Below are 20,813 nucleotides of genomic sequence, written 5' to 3'. Positions count from 1 at the left end.
CTTTTGACGGAGCTAAAATCTCACCGTGGTAATTTATAGTCTCGTCAAAAAATATCGTTTTTATTGCTTTCGTTGAGCCAAACTTCGTAAGAGTTGCGCTTCTTGGTCGCGGCATCAGATAAAGTCGCACAGCATGTGAAAACCAACTAGACACAAAATATTACAGAAAAAGTTACGTTTCCTGATCACTTCCTCATTGATTTAGTGAAACAATTCACTATATGCTTGTGAATGTGAGAGCATCATAGGAGCGTTTTCAGGCTTCAAAAGACATAAGGACGTGAAGCCCAAGGCCCTGTTTATAAGCTCGACACTAAAAGCGTTTCTTCCCCCGCAAATAAGTTTGAGGTCTTGAGCACCGCTTGCCTGCGAGAGTTTTGTAAGTGGTCATGTACCGATAGTGACTGCCGAATTTTTTGTAGACCTCTCGCCGGCTCGGCCTCTCACAGGGTTTCGAGGATCCTTCCTCTCTAACCAGGGTTTACCGCAAGAAAACTTTCACTGGGTTACTAACTAATTATTTCAGCTTCACCTCGTACTCTCACAAAGTGAGTCTCATTAAGACACACGTCGATAGGGCTTACAAGATTAATAACACCTGGTTAGGGTTTTACGAGGACATTAACAAACTTACTGATATTCTAAAAAAGAATCTTTTCCCTGCTCATTTAATTGAGAAGATTATAAACCATTACATCACTGGGACCCAAAGCAATCATCATCCCCGGGGTTCCCTTCCCACCGCTTCACCTACGTTTTACTTTAGGCTCTATATTGGCCACTTTTCTGCTATCACTCAAAAAAAGATCCGCCATTTTATTAAGTGCTATTGCAATGACTTAGACATTAAACTGGTTTTCTCTTCCTTCAAAATCGGTAACCCGTTTGGTGTGAAAGACCCTGTCCCTGATGGGCTCCGTTCACGTGTGGTTTATAAGTTTTTATGTGCTGGCTGTAATGCCTGTTACGTCGGTGAAACCTGCCGGCATTTTTCCACACGTGTTAGAGAGCACTTAGTCAGTGACAGAGCCTCTTACATTTTCAATCATCTGAAAGATTCTCCACATTGTCGCGCTTTGTGTTCAGCAGATGACTTCCATGTTTTAGATCACGCCTTCACCAGCTTTCAACTTAAGATAAAAGAGGCTATTCATATTCAAAGAGAACAACCATCCTGGAAGCAACAATTACACCATGTAAATCCAAACTATCCTTTTAATTCTCACACTTTCATGCTTTACCTCTTTTCTTATAGTCACTATTTATCATAATTAGCATTGTTCTACCTACTATATAACTCAACTTCCAACGCTTTGTACAATAATTAACTGAAGATGGCAGAAGTTTCTTTCGAAACATGTTTTACAGACTCAAAAGTTTTGTCGCTTTCTTTAAATTTTTAATTTTTATGACCAGTGAAAATACGAAATTGAAACCCAGTGGATTGTGGAAGGTTCAAAAGTTCCTTTGCGCTGCCGCTTAGTGTCCTAATGAAACCAATGTCAAGAAAGAAATTAGTCGTGCTTGGCCGCATGCGATAATGTCAGTGGTATCCTGTGAAGTGAGTGCTCAATTTCGTCGTTCTCAGGGTCCTCTCTCCTCCTTCCTCGGCAGTGAAAGGAGGCCTGTGTAACACAACTCGGTCGCGTTCCAAGACTTTCATGATTTAAGCTTTGGAAACTTACTCTTTAACCATGTGGGAGCCGACTAAGGCTTGGGTTACCATATCGATGACCGGGAAGGCATGGAACCTAACTATCACCCTCTTGCTTAGCAACCACAACAAACTACAAAATGGCGGGTGAGGTTATGCGATCCAAGTATTTACTTCTGCAGCCGAGAACGTCGTTTCTTTCCCAAAAATTAATGTAGAGAATATGTCGAAGTCGCGTAGAGGAAAAAGTGCATCGGCTAACGAACTAAGTAGATGGGAAACAGAACTGATTCAAGCACCTTTCAGTGAGGTGAGAACAATTTAAGTACAGCAAAGTTTAATTTGGATTATCATAGCAATCTCTTGGCTTTTGTAGTCATCTCCGTCTTTCCCTACAATTGACAACGCTTTCAAGAATTTATTTGTTTTTTCCTTTATAACGAGTCTATCGTCTAATTTTGCTTCAGGAAACTTGGAGTTCTTGTGTGTTCTTTGTTGTACCAAATAAGGCTGATGATAATGTCTTCATTGAAACTATGTCCGAAGTTGTCGCGACAGGAGTGAGGAAGTTGTTCAGCATAATAACATATGAGGGTCTTATAAAGGACGTAAGTTCAATTTCATGTTTAGTATAGACAACTCCACCTAGAAGTTTAGATTTGTTATGGACTACAAGCCTCACTGGTTTGACTCGTAATGATTCTGTTGATGGGCAGATATGATAGTCCACCTTACATTATGAAAAAAGGGGGTAATTATAAGTTTCGAAAGAAACTGTGGTGCTGCGTCGGTGGAAGAGTATAACAGGTAATTTAGTGTTATTTACAACTGAGTTGAAAACGTAAATTGGCTACCGTTAATAGTTTAAAGCCTTTAAACTCTTTACGTTGGCCAATTTACGTTTTCAACTCAGTTGTTAACACTAAATCACCTGACATTATGTCTCGTGTTGTTTACTAAGGTAAAAGAATTTGGAAAAGGGCCTGTTACAGGAGGTAAGGGAAAGGGTGCAGCTTCAGCTAAACCACCTCAGTTCCATGAAGTATGTGAGCAAGTGAAACCATTGGTTGATCAAGGTGAAGTTATACCTCCTACACTGATGGCTAAACTCCTCAAGTTCAAGTTGTTACAAATCAAGCAGAAAGACTTGGAGAGGAGAGAGGAGGAAAAAAAGGTACCTCATTCTCTCTGCATATTGATACTAGAACCCCAAAGAACACCAATTCTTTGGCTATGATAGTGACAACTCTCCACCTTTCTTTTTTTTGCTCTTACAATTTAAGGCTGCAAAGGCTGCTGAAGCTGCCAAGAAGGACGAAAAAGGAAAGAAGTCTGGAAGAAGCCCTTCTGCTGGCAAACGATCAAAATCACCAGGAAAAAAGAAGGGTAAAAAAGAGGCAGACATACCTCCATCACCAAAAAAGGATACAAAACTGAAGAGGAGAGGAGATGTGGAAGATACATTTAAGACTATTGGTAAGCTACACATTTATAGCAGAGCTCGCAGAGTGTAGCCCCATAATTATACAAAATAGTAGTAACCCATCAAGCTGAAAAAATTTGGATGTACGACCGTACAAGGTGCTACTTTTGACATGCGTGGTCAACTGTACCACAGGCATGCCAATGCCACGGCTTTGTTCAGTAGTCCAGTGGTCAGTGCACTGGGCTCCGAGTCGGACAACCCGGGTTCTAGTCCTGGCAAGTTGTTTGGGAAAAAAAAAGTGCAAGCTCCGCTTTTAGGCTTGGCTAAATCTATATATTATTAATGCACTAATTAGCTTTAAGAAATATGAAAAAAGTATAATTAAAGGAGTGAAGAAATAAACATGGTTTTTGAATAACACCCTTAAAGCATGTAACACCCTGTTGTTTTCATTGGTTTCTCTCATTAAGAATAGCACTTTTGTCCTCAGATGCATGAAGTTAACCTTATAATGACAAGGTGGTATTAAAAGATAGTGAAACTTTATGCTTTATTATGCATAAAGAAATACATTGTCAACAGTAGTGTTTCTGTTTTCATTTTAGTGTTAATTTTCTTGTAGATGATGAGCCTGATGATGAGGGAAGCCCTCATCACTATGTATTAATCCAAGGTATCCTCACAGCTTCAGTTATTTCCAATTTGATTGAAGTAGGTGTCAATGTTGATGCACTCATCTGCCTCAAAGCAGAGAATTATGATAGTCTCACACCCACCACACACCAAAAGGATGAGAACACAGCTGCCAAGGTGAGTTAACAACTGAACAGTAAATATTTACCTAGACCACTTTGCATTAGCAGGAAAGCTCTTAAGGTCTTTCATTTGATTAAAGAATAAGGAAATTCTACAATGTTAAAGCAATCCTTCATTTATTATTTTAAGTTTGCCAAATATGCATTGATATTTGTTGTTATGAGGGTTATTTTAAAAATCAGATTTAAAATGCTGTGAACTGTATTGTTTGAGCCATATTTAGATATTACCCACATTTCAAGTATTATTTCATATATTCATGTATTCCTTTTAATATAAATTTTTTACTTAAAAAAAATCAAATTGTGAATGTGCTTGCTAATTGTAAGTAGCTTTGGCTTTCCTTCTCAGTATTCCCCTTTGTGTTAGCTCCGTTAATTTAACCTACGCCCTTTGTCAAGTTTTGTTGCAACATTATGCTCCCCTCTCATTGTTAAATATTTTTTTCTTTTATCTACAGCCCAATTTTCTCCTTAATAACCTTGACAAGTAGGAAAGGGGGAAGTTTTTCAGCAACTCTGTAAAGGATTGTAATTGGGCTCTAATTTTTAAATCTAAATCAAAATTGTTTCAAACCTGAAACATACTGTTAGGGTAACTTTAATGCAGAACTCTCTGGTAAATTTTAGGAAGATGATGTGGAGTTGTTGGAGAGGGAATTAGTCATGTCAGAGGAGGTTGCTCAAAGGCTGGAACAAGAAGCTTTGATCAAAGCATTTTGGGCTGAATCACAAAACATTGTAAAGAAAGCTGCCTCTGGTCACAAGCTCAAAGACGTAGCCAAATATGAAGTTAGAATTAAAGACAGCATCATACCAAAAAGGAATCTTCAGGAATTAGAGGCAGAGAAAAAGGCAATTGATTGTAGACTGTTGAATTAATTAATATTGTGGAATAAATGTGAGAATAAGTTTTTTCTTTTAATTCACTGTGTATCTTTTTCTTATTTAAAAGCAATTATTTTAAATTGTTTGTCTTTTTTTTGTTTAAATTGTATCTTTTGGAAAAAATTTTGTTTAAGTTGAGTTGCACTGTTGACTCAATGTAATATATATTGTTTTTCTTAATTCATAATTTGTTTAAATTACACAGTAAAGTAATTGTTCTTGAACTGATAGAAGTATTACCAGTACATTACAACATAGTTCAACAGAGATTTATTGTTTGAAAATCTTCACATCAGGTTGAATTTGGAACAGCAATATTTGAGGGTGTAGCTGATGTGTGCTACAACATGTTGGATCATTGGGAGCAGTACAAACATTACCTTAACTTGATGAAGTTGATTCATGTTCCTGTACATTTGAAAGCTTCAGCAAGTGCTTTAGTCATTCCACCTGCTGCTGACCCCCTAGGGTCACAATCTACTACAGCTAATCAGGGTAAGGACTTCTTTCAAATTTTCTGTTTGATGGTTTTCTTTACATTTTGATAGCGTGGAAAAACTGTATCTTAGCTTGTTAACTATTTGATGCTGTAGAGTTTTTAAGCCTTTATTACATAAAAATGAAATTGCCTTTTGTGTACTTGAGAAATTGTTTCATTAAAGTTTTTCATTTATTGGCTTAGGAAGGGTAGATTCTTGCCAACTTCTTGTAAAAGCTTTTGTGTATCTCATGAAAGGGTTCCTTACAACCTTAACAAAAAAAAGGAATGAATTTTGAGTTTTCTTGGTGACAAAATCCTTTCTTATCATCACAAAACCTCTGTTTGAATAATTTTAGTAGAGTATCTGCTATGCTTAAGGATCAATGACCTGCCTGAACTGGATGGATTCTTTGACTAAATTACAATAACGTCTCTCTCATTTTTAATTCCATCAGAGTGGAAGATACCTTCTTACATTTCTGGTGAAGAAAATTGACTGAATGTGTTTAAAGAACATGGTCAAAAATCTGTGAAATTGAAAAGCTCCAAGATTTCTTTTTTTCATCAAAAGGGGCCTTAATTTTTTCATGTGGCTGTCACATTGTTTTCCCTTTTTAAGATTCTGTCACTATTTGTGTGTTTTTGTTTTAGATGGTGGCAGTGCCTCAGTTGTGATAGCAGATGCCGACAAACGCTACTATGATCACCTGATTAGCAGTGTACCACCTGAGAGCCACAGTGTTCCTCTTATTCTTCACTGCTTGTTGGAGCAGGTTAGGGTTAGATTTACTGTAGCAATTACACTTGCTAAGAACTATATGAAGAGCTGCTGAGCCAAACTCCATGCAGGTGCACAATATAATTGATATTGAGTATTCATCCATACAAATGCATAACTTTGTGCAATGGGATTCATTGAACAGTTGGCAATTAATTCTAATCTCTACCTCTAGCTGTAATAACCCTTTAACTCCCAGTATCTCATTCCTAATTCTCCTCACTGTCTGCCATAAGTTCTTGTCATGTTAGTTTGGAGAATTTGGTATTGGATCAACTTATAATCCCCTAATTGATATTTTTCTTTGTTCTGATCACTTGTCTGCTTGATATTGTTTTGATATTATAAGGAGAAATTCTGTCTTGGTCACTCAAGGTAGTTATAGGGATAAGTTTGCAAACACTTGAAGAAAGTTGTGCAGCATTACTGCTGGCAAAGTGTCATAGCTAAACAAATTCATGATGCCTACTCAGTGGACTGTGCTGGTCATTTACTGGCAGAAACAGAAAAAATAATTAAATTGGGATGAGAGAATTACATGCTAAGAGCATGCCAGTTGAAATAAAATGGGCAATTGATTTACAAAAATCCTGTGCAATATCCAGCTATGATTGGTTTCCTCACTAGTATTACATAAAAATGAAATGGTGAAAAGAATGTGATACTATTAATAAGTAAGTGATTGAGTAAATAGTTTATGAATTTCCTTCTTCCAAAATTAATGCAAGCCAAAAACAATTTGTTCCCTGAATCAACAACAAAATATAAATACCAATCTAAAAAATTGTTTGTGTTGCAATTTTCTCTGTTGGTCATTGAACTGACATTTTCAGTAGGGGTATCATGTCTATTGATACAGATGAATCATAAAAAAATGAGATTCACATTGGCTCCTCTCCAAATGAAAAATATTTCATGATAATGTCTGAGGATATGTTCTTTATTAGATTATTTGTTATAAAGAACATCATCAATGTCAGGGTGTTATATGTACATGTATCTAATCAGGTTGTTGCAACAGTTGATGAAACAAATCCACTGGATCAGGTTGTTCCACCAAGACAAGATGGTCTCAGCCACGACCTGGCGGCATATATTTCTTGTAAAACATCTAAATTAGCACTGCCAAATGATGGCAAACAGGTAAGGTGTTTGAAGTTTTAAGCCTTTTGCCTGCATGTTGTGAAATGTTATTGTCTAATGTGTAATTGAAACTGCCTTCAGAGCGTATTAGCCAGATAAATCAGATGATCAACAAAAAACACAAAATGGTACTATTTGCTAGCATCAAAACCTTTATTTTGTGCTACACCAGTAAAAAAGTTTCTTTTAGTCAATACACTAACAAAATACCCCCACCAAAACATAATTTTAGTTGGCTTTCACCTTACAACACTAAGTAATCAATCATTCATTTCTCAAAGGCCCAGTTACTTGTTTGTTGGTTTAGTTCATGAATGTGATGTTCTGAATCTTTAAATTGTCCTCTTTGTATTTTCAAACATACAGTTCAGGTGTCTTCCTGCATATCCTGCTTGGGGTTATTTGTAGATACAAAACACAAAACTTTTATTGCTAGAAACTGTGTATTTGTATGTGTATATATATATATTTGTATATGCATGTATGTATGTATGTATGTATGTATGTGTGTATGTATATATATATATAAATGAATGAATGTGGGAATAGAGTCTACCTTGGCATAAAGTGCTCAATGCTGTGGTAGCAGAGCTAAGTATATATAAGTTAAAGAATTAAAGATGACACATCGATTCTTTGTGACTCTGAGTTTCATGCCTAAGTCTCGTCTCGGCTAAGTTCTGTCTGATGAGCACTCAGGTGCAAAACTCAGAGTCACAGAGAGTCAATGTGTCCTCTTTATATATATATATATATATATATATATATATATATATATATATTATACTATCTGGACTTTGATAGACCCAGTTTGTTTCTTTAATACTCTAGGCTATTACTGAGCCTATAGACACTACCAGACCTCAAAAACTTCATGAATCCCCAGTAATCCTTCAGTATGGTGATGGAATGACATCCCGCCTACATGATCTTGTGCCAGCCAATAGTCTTGACCCACAAGAAGCAGAAAGGTGCATACTTGATCTCTTTCCTCAAACCTGCCTCAAAGAACTGCCACAACTAGATGGTCAAGACCTTGTGGAGCGTGAAGCAAGAGCTAGTGAGCTGTATCATTTTTGTAAGTCCAGGATGAGTTCCTCTGACTCTCTGGAGCGCATACTGAAGCAATTTGCTTTTGAAGGAATGCTCTTGAAGGTTGCAGATCACAATGGAGATGTTGTGGATCTTGAGGAGGTAGATGAATCATTCAAGTTTTATTCAAACCTGTGGGACCACCCTTACAGCAAGCTTAGTGAGTTCCAAGCCTTAAGATTCCCTAATGAGGACTTAGAGATAAAGAAACTTGCCAACGATTCTTTCTTACTGACATCTTTTCGTAATCTTGACGAGTGGTGTTTTGTGGAACATTTTGATCCAAAAACCATGATACAGGTAAATGTTGGATATGATCAATACTATATAATTCTTGTGTAAGTTGTGTTCAATAATATTAGGGTAGCTTTATGCTGTAAACCTTGGCTTCTCTTAGGCTCATTTCTTTGTTCACAGGCTGTTATGTAATTCTGCTAGGGTAGCTTTACACTGTAAACCTTGGCTTCTCCTAAGCTCATTTCTTTGTTCACAGGCTGTTATGTAATTCTGCTATTTTAGCTTTACACTGTAAACCTTAGCTTCTCTTAAGCTCATTTCTTTGTTCATAGGCTGTTATGTGATTATTGTAGAGCAAGGATCATGGTTTGTAAGCATGATGATGGAAAAGTAGAGTGGTCGAAATTTTGTTGTTATCTAAGTGTAGAAGCTCAGTTTTAACAAAAATGCAGAAATAAAAACGTAAAATAGGACAAGTAACAACTACCACTCATATTTCAATAAATATGAGCGGTAGTTATAATGATGATTCTTACAATACCTCAAGGAGTCCTTTTCACTACAGACTAAACCCCATTGGTACTGTGGTTGTGTGTGTGTGAGAATTTACACCTGTTACCTCTTGTATCTCAGGTGTTGGAAGCTGCACGCCTTGCTTATCCATACATGGACACTTACTATCACAAGCGTGACCACACACTATTACTTGCGTTACACAATCCCGTGGGAGCCAGCTGTGACAGTAGAAGCAAGTTATCCTGGAGCACTAAGCTCCACTCTAATGTGGGCTTCAAAAACTACCTCGAACATGTGGTCAGTTCTATTGGGGACTGGATTCAAGAACAGGTAAATATACGATAACTAAATAAAATATTTTTGTTTTCATGGTATGGTAATGTGAGGCAAAGTTTGTAGACATCATATTCTGCACAGTGCCTATGCTCACAAGCTAGTGTTTGGCATTTTGGTCAAATTCAAGGCAAAAACCGTTGACAGAAGTGACTGTGTTATTGCTTTACATGGTGTTATTGTGAGTTACCCGAGACATGATCTTTGTTTCCATAACTTAAAAGCTAATTCATCCCTGATGATGCTGTAGAACGGCGAAAGCTCGGAGTGAATAAAGAAAGAACCACAGTAGCACTTAAAGGCTTCATTTGATCAATATCCCACATGTCTCTGAATTGAGGAATCCTTCAAGAAAAACAAATGTTCAATGCGACAAAAAGATTAGAAAAGGGGAAAAAAAAAAAATGTTGTAGAGATGTTCTTGGTTTTATTTTTTAATGAACCGTAATAAAAAAAATATTCCATAAACAACACAACAGGAAAGAATTCGAGAAGAAGCAGCCAGAACACCTACTCCTCCCCCACCGGCTCCAGAACAACCGAGCGTCCCCCTGAAGATTGGCAGTCGGTATGGTCTAATGACCCGACAGGAAGTGGCTCTCATAAAGGCAGAAGAAGAGGAGAAAAACAAAAAGAAAGGAAAAAAGAGCGCGCGGGGGTCCCGAAGTCCAAAGAGAAGTGCAAAGACTCGCGAGAAGAGTGCTTCGCCCGAGAAGAAGGACGACAAAGGTTAACCGTCTTACGAACATTTTATAACTGTTTTATACAAACACTTCTATTCACTCCAAGCTGCAAGTAGTTTTGTTTGGTTGCTAAGATGAATTAGACTTAAACTGTGAGTATAAAGCAAAGATAAAAACAAACAGCCAGTAGGGCAGTTCTTAAAGGTGTAGTGTTAAAACAAAATACACTCTTTAATGTAACCGCAGCTCACCGAGGTGCGTGCAGCGTTGACTCCGAAAGAAGAAAGCCAGTTTTTTTCCAGTCTATAAACCAAGGGATATTCGAGTGTTGTTGTTCTAAGCGTTACATTTTATAACTGCTTGTTTGCGTCTGGGTTTACTCGCAGATAAGAAGAGAGATGGGTCAGCGTCTAGTCGGCAGAAATCGGCGACGGGTCGAAGTCCTTCCGCAAAAGGCTCTCGTTCTATCAAAAGCGCCACAAGCAAAAGAGGGCTCCAAAGCCGGTCACGCTTAGGGGATTTGGAGGAGCCTGAGATACAACCCGTGGATGAACCTGTCGAGAAATCTTATAGTTTCATTGGTTATGACACAGGAGATAATTTGATTCACGTGTCCGGGTCTTTAATGACAGTTTTCCCGGCTGACGGTGGTCAAATACAGGTTAACAAGAGCCAGTATGTCCAGGGAGCCAGAAAAGTTTCCACGTCTGTGTTTAAAGATGGTAATATGTTTGTGCTTCATTTCTTGGAACCTATCGATGAGATTCTGACAAAAGAAGAGCTGGAGGGTCTAGAAGAAAAGGATGAGTTGCGGATAGATAAGAATGAGAAAGAAGAATATAAGAACGATGAGCTGGAAAAAAGCGAAATTGAAGCTTCTGAGAAAGAACAACAAAAAATCCCAAAGGGTCCAAAACCGTTTTGTGATTTCAGCTCCTTTGTGGCCGAGCTCAGTGACGGTATGGTTTTAGCACTCAGTGGTTATGGCCCGTCAGGTTCCTTTAAAGAGAAAGAGTCAAAGGAATCAGAAGAAAAAGTGACAGGATATTTAAAGGCAGATACAGTTATGCCCCCCCAGCCTACGCCCAGTCCACAACCCAAAGCAGGATCTCCAAAAGCGCGGAAGAGAGCAGAAGAAGAGGCTAAAAGAATGGAAGAAATACAACAGCAGCAGGAAGAGGAAAGACTCCGATTGGAGGAAGAAGGTAGACAAGTCTCCATACGAAGTTAAATACTGTAAAATAACTCTAGTCAGCTAATTCAGATTTTTATTTATTGTTTCAGCGCGACGAAAGGCGGAGGAAGAGAAGCTAAGAAAACCATTTCAACACGTGTTTATCACATGTCCTGACGGTCAGCATGTACAGTACTTAAACGATGACTGCTATAAGAGTTCAAGTAGTAAGGGAGGAGTGGTTGTGAGACAGAGCTATCCCATCAGGCCTCTTAGGTCTGTCAAAGAAAAACCAGCGTCAGAAGAAATCTCTCGCACCATTATGACTGATGGTACAGTTATTAGAGTGAGTCTGAGTTTGTTTCTTCACAATCTTCCTCGTTTTTTTGTGTTGATATCATTTTCAAATTTTATTCGGTTGATATTCGAGTTAACATGAGAAGAGCGAATTGGAGAGGGTTCAACTTTGTTCAGAGAATCGGCTCGACAAATCACATATATATTAAGAACCTTAAATTTAGCTTTGTAATTTGAATAAGTTCAGTTTAATGGTCTTGTACTAACATTATAAAAATACTCTTTCTCGGACCGTCCACTGACTCTTTCGTTTGATTATATATGCAGCTACTTACCGATGGGAGCGTTCAAGTGCTATTTCCGGATGGTGCAATAAGCAAATGTGAATCTTACCCTATGAAAAAGGTCCCTTCTAGTAGCAAGCCAGGCAGTGCTGTAGCCAGACAGGACCCATCGATTACAGCAGCTAAGAGAAGCGTTCGTGGGCCAGGAACAAATCCAAAACCATTGGAGGAGCCTTTGGTGCCAGCGATCTCGCTCCCTGATAAAGTACCTGTATGGTCTAGTACAGGTGTGGATGGGAGTAAAGTGCTGAGTCTGCCTGAAGGAGGCTATAAGACTGTTAATGGACTGCACTGTTCCACAGCCACGTGTCCTCAAAGCGGACAGGTTAGTACAAATGATCGAGAGGGGTTGGGGGCTGGTGAGGAATGAAAGTAAACCGGTGTTATTAAGTAGTTTTAATTGTGTCCATACACCAAATCTCATTTCCTAAATTTTTTTATCTTTCGATATGTCGTTTTTTGATGAACAATTATTGTGAATTTGTTTATATGTTTATTAAATAATCCAAAGAACCAGTCCCTGTTGATCATTACCTGACGTCATTAATCCCTAAGCGTCACCTTCTCCAGTCTCCAACAATCCTAATCATACTATGGCAACAAATCTTTCAAATGTTTGTCCCGGTAGATCATAATGGAGATAACTCTAGCACAATGTAGGGAGGTTCTTTAATATTGACGGAATTCCTTTTTTTACATTACGATTTATTCAACTTCTCTATAGCCGCCATGTGCCTGTCAAGTGCTTGTGGGGTAGGATCCATTCCTTGGCGCGAACTTTAGAGTAAACGGTGAAACAAAACACGCATTTCTTTGAATAAAATTGTATTTTTTAGGTACTGAAAACGCGCGAGGATAATGTTGTCATAATTGAGCGTCTGGATGGGACACGAATTGTGGAACACGCGGACGGAACACGTTTGACGACATTCTATAAAAAGGTTGAACAAGATATTCACGTCCCTGACAATGAGGCGGGAGGACAGGGTGTCTACTCTGACGTCACCAAAATGTTCGTGAAGGTAGAATGCATAGGATTCCCTACCCTAGTTTTTGATCGTGATCTGGGTTCGTGCGAAACTATATTTGGGAATGGCACAAAAGTTGATACACAAGCAGATGGCGTGTGTATTATGTACAGACCTGATGGGAGTCAGTTGCACATAGAAGCAAAAGGTGAGACTCTAAGAGTATCTTAAGTGGTAGCGCCGGGATACGAATTTTATCACTGTTTTTTTTAGAATAAGGACAAATAAAAACTGTGGAAATTACGCCAAGCGGATGACCATGACAATTCTGAAGATACTACTGTTGGTCTTTCACCAATATTTACATTAGAAGACAAAGACTGGATTTAGAATGTGTTCCTGACACTTTAGGGTAAATTGTCGGGTCGTATGCACCTTTTTCAGGTATTGTGTCCTACTATGGCCGTGACACGCAAAATTTAAACAAAGATTACGGGAACGCCAAAGCACCGACGGGGGTTTATGTCATGCGCACTGCCAATCAACTCTGTTTTGAAATGACGGATGGGAGAGGGACACACTTTACTGTCTTGTCAAACGGTCGCATTACAGTTGACAAGGAGGAAACTGAATCCACATACCAAGATATGGTTGCGAAGCCAGATTATGCGTCAAATGAGAAGAAGGAGCGTTTAGAACCAGGGCCCTTAGAGACAGCACCTGTGAGTCCCATAGTACCTCGTTTTTTTGTAATCCATGCCGATGGGTCAGGCTCTGAGCTTTTGCGCAGTGTTGACGTGCAGGACTTCTTGAAACAAGCCGAGGATGACCCATTAACAGCTGTTTTAAGGAGCCCCTTGGAAGGACATGCCGACGTAACAGGGATCACTATCGTGAAGCCTTATTCCGGTAAGCGACTGCCTAGTTGATTCAGCATGATTTATTATACTACTGGTATTAAAAACCAACAAACTGGTATAGCAGAATATTGTTAAAGCTTAGAAAAGGAACAAGGGAATCATCGCTCTGTCAGTAAAGTGTGAAAGCGATAGTTATTTTGAAATAATTCCAATAACAACTATTGTGTCATTAATCAATATGTTAGATCATAACAGCAGTGACAATCAATATCTAATGTAACAACAGCAGTAATTAATACTGTAGGTGACTTAAGCTCATTTATCTAACCCTAACCCTAACCCTAACCCAACACTCGACGAGTTCACAGTTTGCATGTCCTCCAAGCAGTGTTTCGATTGAAATGCAGGTGGAACTGGGAAGATCTGGTTGAAAGAAAAAGATGAGGGGCTCATCATTCCACCAGGGCTTAGAGAGAGGGACTTCAAAATGATGTCTTCGAGAGAAGTTGAAAAGCCAGGACCTGTATTTGGCACTAATGCTGGTAGGAACTCTGTCTGAAGGCGTTTTTTTTGGGAGTTTCGTTCGGTTTTTCTGATCATATTTTCCTCTCATACCAAATGTTCCACCGAATTGGATACGTTTGTCTTTTAATACCCTTAGGTAGCGGCCTTAGCGTTGGCTCCTGTGTGAAACCGACTCTCCTTCCTAATGTCACTTGTCCACGGGTTCTAGAGTTCCGTCAACTTATTCAGTATAAGCCGTTGACTCTGGACCAAAGACAGCAGATGGTGAAGGCCATACAAGCTTATAGCGATTACCTGGAAAAGAGACAAACAGGATTGGACTACTTACTGCCGAGAGACCCAAGAAATGAGAGTGAGAAGATGGTTGCCGAGGAACTGGAAGATAAAGTAAGAGAATATCTCAACTGTTGTGGTTACTTTTCTGGTGGCTTTGAAATTTCTCGCACTGATTTTACTCAAGTATTTAAAAAGAAAAGAAACGGAGAATGCAGTCGTTCACGTTTGTCGATAGGAACTCTATTCATCTCAGGCTTTTTACAATATTACGATGATTGGCGTTTTGATTTTAGGTAAGGTTCCATGAAAGCGCAGATTATAAAGTTAAGGCTCATGGGAAACAAGGTAAATAAGCAAGTGGTCTACAGTCTTAGTAATGGAGTGTTTCTAATTTTATTGTAATTGGTGTATTTTTTTTCGTGAGCAAACCACAAACTGGTTAGGACGCTGCCAAGTGTAAAAAGGACTAAATATTTTCAACAACTGATACCGTATCAGGCCTTGGTTGACAATCATTAGCAGATACCAACACCACAAGATATGTTACTTGCAAGGTCAAAAAAATTTGAGGGCCAACTTGAAACAGAAGGACATTAACAGCTTGTTGACAGATTCAAAATGACCCATCTTTATCCACATATACACTTATCCTCCCCGTTGCTAGGACTCTCTGTACCTTGATCATTATAGTAGTATTATACCGTCTTAAAGGATTATTTGAGCTTATTTTCACCTTTTTCATCCTATTTAATAGGAATATTGTTGGAAGATGAAATACTAAACACAGCTGAAGCATTCTCTGGTGGGTTAAGGCTCTAATGATGAAAGAAATCTTTTTGTATAACCACTTAGCAACCTTTTGTTTAATTTCTTTACTAATAACATCATTGTGAAACAACTAGGAATGATCTGCTTTAGCTTACTTATCGTGTCGTGTTTTTTGGGGCAGATTCATTAAAATGTTTTCATACAGGAAAAGTGTCAGCGGACCTATTGATTTTTCATATGATATTATCAGTTTTTGAGCTGTCCTTAACCATTTTGTAATGTAGGCAAGACGAAAAATCGGGATATCAGCCGCGCATATGTCGACGAAATAACTCCAGACCCAGTCCTACCTCCTCCACCCCCAAAATGGAAAAGATCTTTGTCAGAGTGGGAGCGGGATCAAATAGAACTGGCCGAGCTGGATTATGGGAAACATGCCTTAAGATACAAAGAAGTTCCTCCCTATTTCGAAACGAGATCAGGTATGAAGCTATCAACAAGTTAATAAATGCAGAGAAAATAGGGTCAATATCAGCTTGTGAAAAGATTTCAATTGTAGCGTTAATAGAAGTGTCTTTATGTCAGGGCAAGAGTTTCTGAAAGGTATTCACAGCCCAAAGGTCCCGGATATGGAAGCGTTAACTTCAGAATTAGCAAATCAAACACGTCATCCACCCCCTGGAGAAAGTAGCCCAGCTGAAACACCAGAAATTGTTGTACACGAGGAAAGCGCTACGTCTGACTGCACAGGTATGATGTATTCGATTATCTCTCCACCGTTGTAGTTTATTTGCTTTCCTTTGTTTACTTCGGATTTTTGTACAAGTCTGTACTTTTCAAATGTACTTGGAATTGTTGCACATGTAATTTTATGTAAATTGTTTTCTATTTTGTTCTTTTGGTTGAAGGGCATTAGTGACGTGAAACTGTTGACCCATTATTATCCCTGATTCTTACAACAGGTGAAGGAAGCAAAATTGCTCCTAGCCCTGATGTTGTTCTCCCTGCAACAAGTGGAGAGCTTTCCTCGCATCCAGCGGGAGAACCAAGTGCCACGCCAAACGGCATAAGACCCACTAACCCCACTCCTGCGCACGCTACTGGTAACGGCACCCCCACCCCTGTCCGTCCAACTAATCCTACTCCTTCACAGGCCTTCACGACCGCTAATCCTCGTCCTAGTAATCCAACACCTCGCCAGGCTTCTGAGCCTCTTTCCCAAGATTCCCCCCTCCAGGGGGACTCCCCTCAGTGGAGAAACAATTTAGAGTCTGTTCAGGAGGTGGATGTTCCGTCGTCGCAGGAGGAGAGATTGGAAGGACCCATCGAACCAGAGGACGCAGATGGCTATGAAAACGGTCCAGTGTTTTCAGGTGAGGTGCTATTGCAACGGTTGATCATGTTATGCTATGCAATGCTATGCAGTGCTGTGCTGTGCTACTCTATACGGTGAACTGTTGTGTTCTGTTACCTGAGTGATGTGACTTCTGTTAATTATGTATGTGTCATGTCATGTCTTGTTGTGAATCCAGTAACTTACTTAATTTGCTTTGTTTTCTCCCAAATTACTTTTTAAAATCGGATTATGAATGTTATTTGAATGGCTCAATTTTCTCTTAACAGTTGAAATGCCGCACATCAGTCCCAGGAGTTTGTACTTCGATGTTACCGGAGAAACCAGGAAAGCTAAAGTTAAACTTCCCAGCTGTATAAAGGGTTCTAAACCTGGAGCTCTTCCCAACAGCCAGGTGTGTTACTGCAATTGACACCTGTTGTACAAATTTGAATTAATCAACTCGTAGCCAAAATGTTCTCTTTTCCGTAAACCATGAGGTTACTTAAACCAAACATTAGTGAAGTGAGAGCGGTGCGTTGTTGGAATTTGCGGTTTGTTGTAACTTCCTAGCACCTTACGGGGAGAGTGAGAAAGGTTCTATTTCTCGTTTCTTCGCGATCATAATTTACTGTACACTACTTGAAGTTAACCCAGTCTCTCTTCATTGTGATGTTAAGTTCTGATTATTATCTGTTATTTGTTTAAACAAATTTTAGTTCTACGAAATCGAGGACCCCGTGCGCCGTCGTGTACACACAGTGTCTGTGACGGGTGGTGATCAGCAGAAAGTCGAGAATCTTCGAGGCTTTGAGTTGCTGCCGCCACAGGTGTCTTTTGGGGTGCTAAAGGAAGGCTGCACTTATGTTCATAGTGTACTACTGAAAAATGTCGGCATTGATAGCTGTCGGTACAAGATAAAGCAGCCACCACCATCGACTGGCTTGCGTGTTCTCTATCAACCTGGACCTGTAAGCCTTGTTTCTTTTATCTTGTTATTAATCTACTGTCAGAAACCCAACATATGTTATCATGTTCCGCTTATTTTTTAAGGTGGCGGCGGGTATGAACTCTGTTCTGGATGTGGAGATTTTTGCTGTGGCAGTAGGCGTGGTCGGAGATAGTGGTTTAGGTCACGTGGGACATCATGTGGAAATAGTTACAGAGACCGACATACTTTATCTTCCTGTTACAGCAAATATCCTTTTTAATCAAACCCGTGTTTATTAAGAAATAAGGTCAGTTGAGATGAATGCTTAAGTGAACAAGGCTTGGTGTGACATCTTGCCACTCCTAGTAAAGTTCACCTTCCTTTCAAAGCTAGGTATTGTCGAAATCGACTGTTTTAGTAATCTTAATTTGATGATATTTACTATTAGGGTCTTTCCTTGACTACTGCTACCCATCATGACTGTGTACGAGTATGAAATCCGCTATGGTGACACCGAGGAGGGCCTGGTGCAAGGAACGCATCGCGTACCCAATAGGCCGCCATCCAGAGACCCCACTCGGCCCCGTAAAGAAGGAGACTACGCTGTGATAAATACGTCTGTTTGATACATAGTTAATGCTTCAGAATCACGAGTGCTTATGGAGTGTTATCCCTTGTTTTCGTTTTCCTTTTTTTTAAGGAGTTGTTCACTTAGTTCAGTGTTTCCTGCTTGTACAAATGTAATAGAATTGTCTCATATATTTATATGAATTTGTATGCTTTTCTGTCGTTTGGCTTAGCTTCGTACACACAGGTTAGTAAACAAGTTTACAGCAAGAGATGGGAGTTGCTGATGTATACTACATCTGCAAATTAGTTGGTTATTACAGTGTTCAGTGTTCTTCATCTACCTGGATTGTTATGTTTGATCCCTTAAGTTGGCCTGGCCAGCTAATCCCCTCCACGCCCCCAGTCTTTATGGGCAATTTGGTGCGAGTGGATCGCTAAAACTTCAGACTAACCAAGAACGTACCCTCAATTGAATATGAAAGCGACCTTCGCAGTAATGAATACTACTTGAGCAGTGGTGAAAATAAGGCCTGAAAAAAGTTCAGCCCTGTACAGGATTCGAACCCATGACCTATGCTATACCGGTGTAGTGCCCTACCACCTGAGCTAACAGGCCAACTGGGAGCTGGTCACTATGTTGGTTCGTGATAAACCCTAAAGTGATGAATAAATGATTGTGAATATATGAAATCATATACGTGAACTGCGGGTTAAGAAATGAATATGTAAGCGATCTTCGTAGCAATGAACACTACCTAAACTGGGAGCTGGTCATCATTTTGGTTCGTAATAAACATAGATGTCACATATATGATTTTCAGTTGGCTTAGTTGGTAGGCACTGCACTGGTATCGCAGAGGTCATGTGTTCGAATTCCGTACTGGCCTGATTTTTTTTCCAGGCCTTAATTTCCCTACTGCTTAAGTAGTGTTTATTACTGGGAAGATCGCTTTCATATTCACGTCGTTATCCACAGTTCACATAAATGATTTTCACATATTCACAGTCATTTATGTACCCTCGGGTCGCTCCGTGGAGTTAGTTTGTTGCCAGGACTTAGTTCTTGAATGGATGAACTTTTATCTTAATGAGTCTTGTAATTTTCGATGGATAAAGAAAGGAAATGCTAAGTTAAGGGTCAGAGTATAATCCTTGCGGAAGTTGAATCAGTTCATGGGTCTTCCTTTAACTTACACCGGGTATTAACGAGCGAGTTATTGTTAAGGTGGACATTATTGTTAGAATTTATTCACCATGAGTGTTTCTTGGATGGAAGACAAATGTCAGAAGCAGGGTATGTTACACTGTAATGTGGTCCCATGTGGTACACTATGAGAGCGGGGTGAAAGGGGAGGGGGGGAAGAGGAGGGGGCATCAATGAGCCTTCTTGCAGAATTTTCTTACTTAATGTTATAGATCGTTTTCAGTCACGTGACCACTTTACAATTGGCCGCCATATTGGTGCACATGTAAACAGTGAACTCGTATCGCGTGAGCTCTAAAAAAAGGTTTTGTGTGCGATTTTTGGCTGTGGAACCCGAACTGTTCGTGATAAAGGAGTTTATATGGCAAGAATTCCTTCAGTTGTAACGAATCAAGGCGACGAAATAAGAATTCTTAGCGAGGAAAGGCGAAAAAATGGATTTCTGCCATCAGCCGAAAAGACCTCACGGACAGCATTTTGGAGCACGGACGAGTCTGTGGTAGACATTTTATCTCAGGGAAAGCTGCAAAACTGTGGGATAGGTACAATCCAGATTGGATTCCAACCCAGAATTTAGGCCATAATAAATGTGATGCCGCAGAAAAGCTTCAAGCAGATCTAGAAGCTGCCGGGAAACGAGACGAGAGGGTCAGAGATCGTGAGATGAAGCGTGTTGCGGCAGAAAATGAAAAGCGGCTCAGGGAAGAAATCGAGGCCAAGCGACAAAAAATTGGCGAACCAGGGGAAAAGGTCAGTGACATTTCTTTCAATTTGGACTCAGCGATGGAAGTGGAAACTGAAACAGGAACAGCTACTCAAACTGAGGAGTTCGATTATTTATTTCACATCTCGACTGCCAAACCACCATTCGATGAGGCTTACTTCGCAAATGACAACGAGAAGGTGAGATTTTACACTGGATTGCCTGCTTATGATGTCGTGCAAACAGTTTTACCGTATGTTTCGAAATTCGTTGTAAGAAAGTCGCCAACTTTGTCACAGTTTCAAGAATTTGTTCTCACTTTAATGAAACTTAAACTGAACATGCCAATGCAGGATCTTGCTTACCGCTTTGGTATTTCCATTGCAACAGTTTCAAGGACATTCTCTGCATGGATGGTCGTCCTTGATGCTAGATTAGCCTTTCTCATAAGGTGGCCAGAGCGTGAGGACTTATGGCAGACCATGCCTCAATGCTTTCAAGTTGCCTTTGGCAACAAAACTACAGTAATTATTGACTGCTTTGAGGTCTTCATCAATAGACCGTCCAATCTCATGGCCAGAGCATGATGTGATGTGATGTGCGTGACTGTTGGCTTGGTGTTTGTTGTCATGTGCGTGACTGTTGGCTTGGTGTTTGTTGTATCCAAGACCATGCGCGCAGTTTATTGTTCCATCTTTCTCGGTAATGATCCAGATTGGAATCAAGGCCTCGTTCATCCGCTGAGAGTGCCGCACTTTCGCCAACACGACAAACTTGCTTGCGACCATATGCCCTTGCACATTGTAAACAAACC

The 20,813-nt window shown here is 39.7% G+C and overlaps 1 protein-coding gene across 2 annotated transcripts; it reads left to right on the top strand.

The window, feature by feature from the left end:
* The first annotated feature begins 1,760 nt into the window (after positions 1-1,760).
* On the top strand, positions 1,761-18,432 carry LOC113665724 (sperm-associated antigen 17). 2 transcript variants are annotated; one of them, XM_027181450.2, is made up of 28 exons: positions 1,761-1,964; positions 2,122-2,262; positions 2,616-2,828; positions 2,938-3,130; positions 3,703-3,890; positions 4,526-4,750; positions 5,080-5,278; positions 5,916-6,037; positions 7,051-7,185; positions 8,017-8,577; positions 9,148-9,360; positions 9,843-10,092; positions 10,433-11,251; positions 11,331-11,566; positions 11,845-12,186; positions 12,698-13,037; positions 13,274-13,738; positions 14,097-14,231; positions 14,351-14,601; positions 14,784-14,835; positions 15,245-15,292; positions 15,543-15,740; positions 15,844-16,008; positions 16,221-16,631; positions 16,882-17,006; positions 17,311-17,562; positions 17,645-17,789; positions 17,994-18,432. In XM_027181450.2, the coding sequence occupies exons 1-28, from the start codon at positions 1,878-1,880 to the stop codon at positions 18,146-18,148; spliced, it is 6,666 nt and encodes a 2,221-aa protein (XP_027037251.2). In that variant the 5' UTR covers positions 1,761-1,877; the 3' UTR covers positions 18,149-18,432. The 2 variants fall into 2 exon arrangements, with proteins under 2 accessions (XP_027037251.2, XP_027037264.2); XM_027181463.2 differs by having other exon boundaries at positions 17,645-17,829; positions 17,971-18,432.
* Positions 18,433-20,813: the final 2,381 nt, after the last annotated feature.

This window comes from Pocillopora damicornis, chromosome 8, assembly GCF_964200805.1.
Source record: "Pocillopora damicornis chromosome 8, jaPocDami1.2, whole genome shotgun sequence".
In the NCBI taxonomy this organism is placed as follows: domain Eukaryota; kingdom Metazoa; phylum Cnidaria; class Anthozoa; order Scleractinia; family Pocilloporidae; genus Pocillopora; species Pocillopora damicornis.
This window is presented reverse-complemented; position numbering and strand designations above follow the sequence as displayed.

Coding starts and splice junctions, on each gene's coding strand:
- LOC113665724 (XM_027181450.2), top strand. CDS start 1,878: ATGTCGAAGTCGCGTAGAGGAAAAAGTGCATCGGCTAACGAACTAAGT. Junction 16,009..16,220: donor CGCTACGTCTGACTGCACAG/GTATGATGTATT, acceptor TTCTTACAACAG/GTGAAGGAAGCAAAATTGCT. Junction 17,007..17,310: donor GAGCTCTTCCCAACAGCCAG/GTGTGTTACTGC, acceptor AACAAATTTTAG/TTCTACGAAATCGAGGACCC.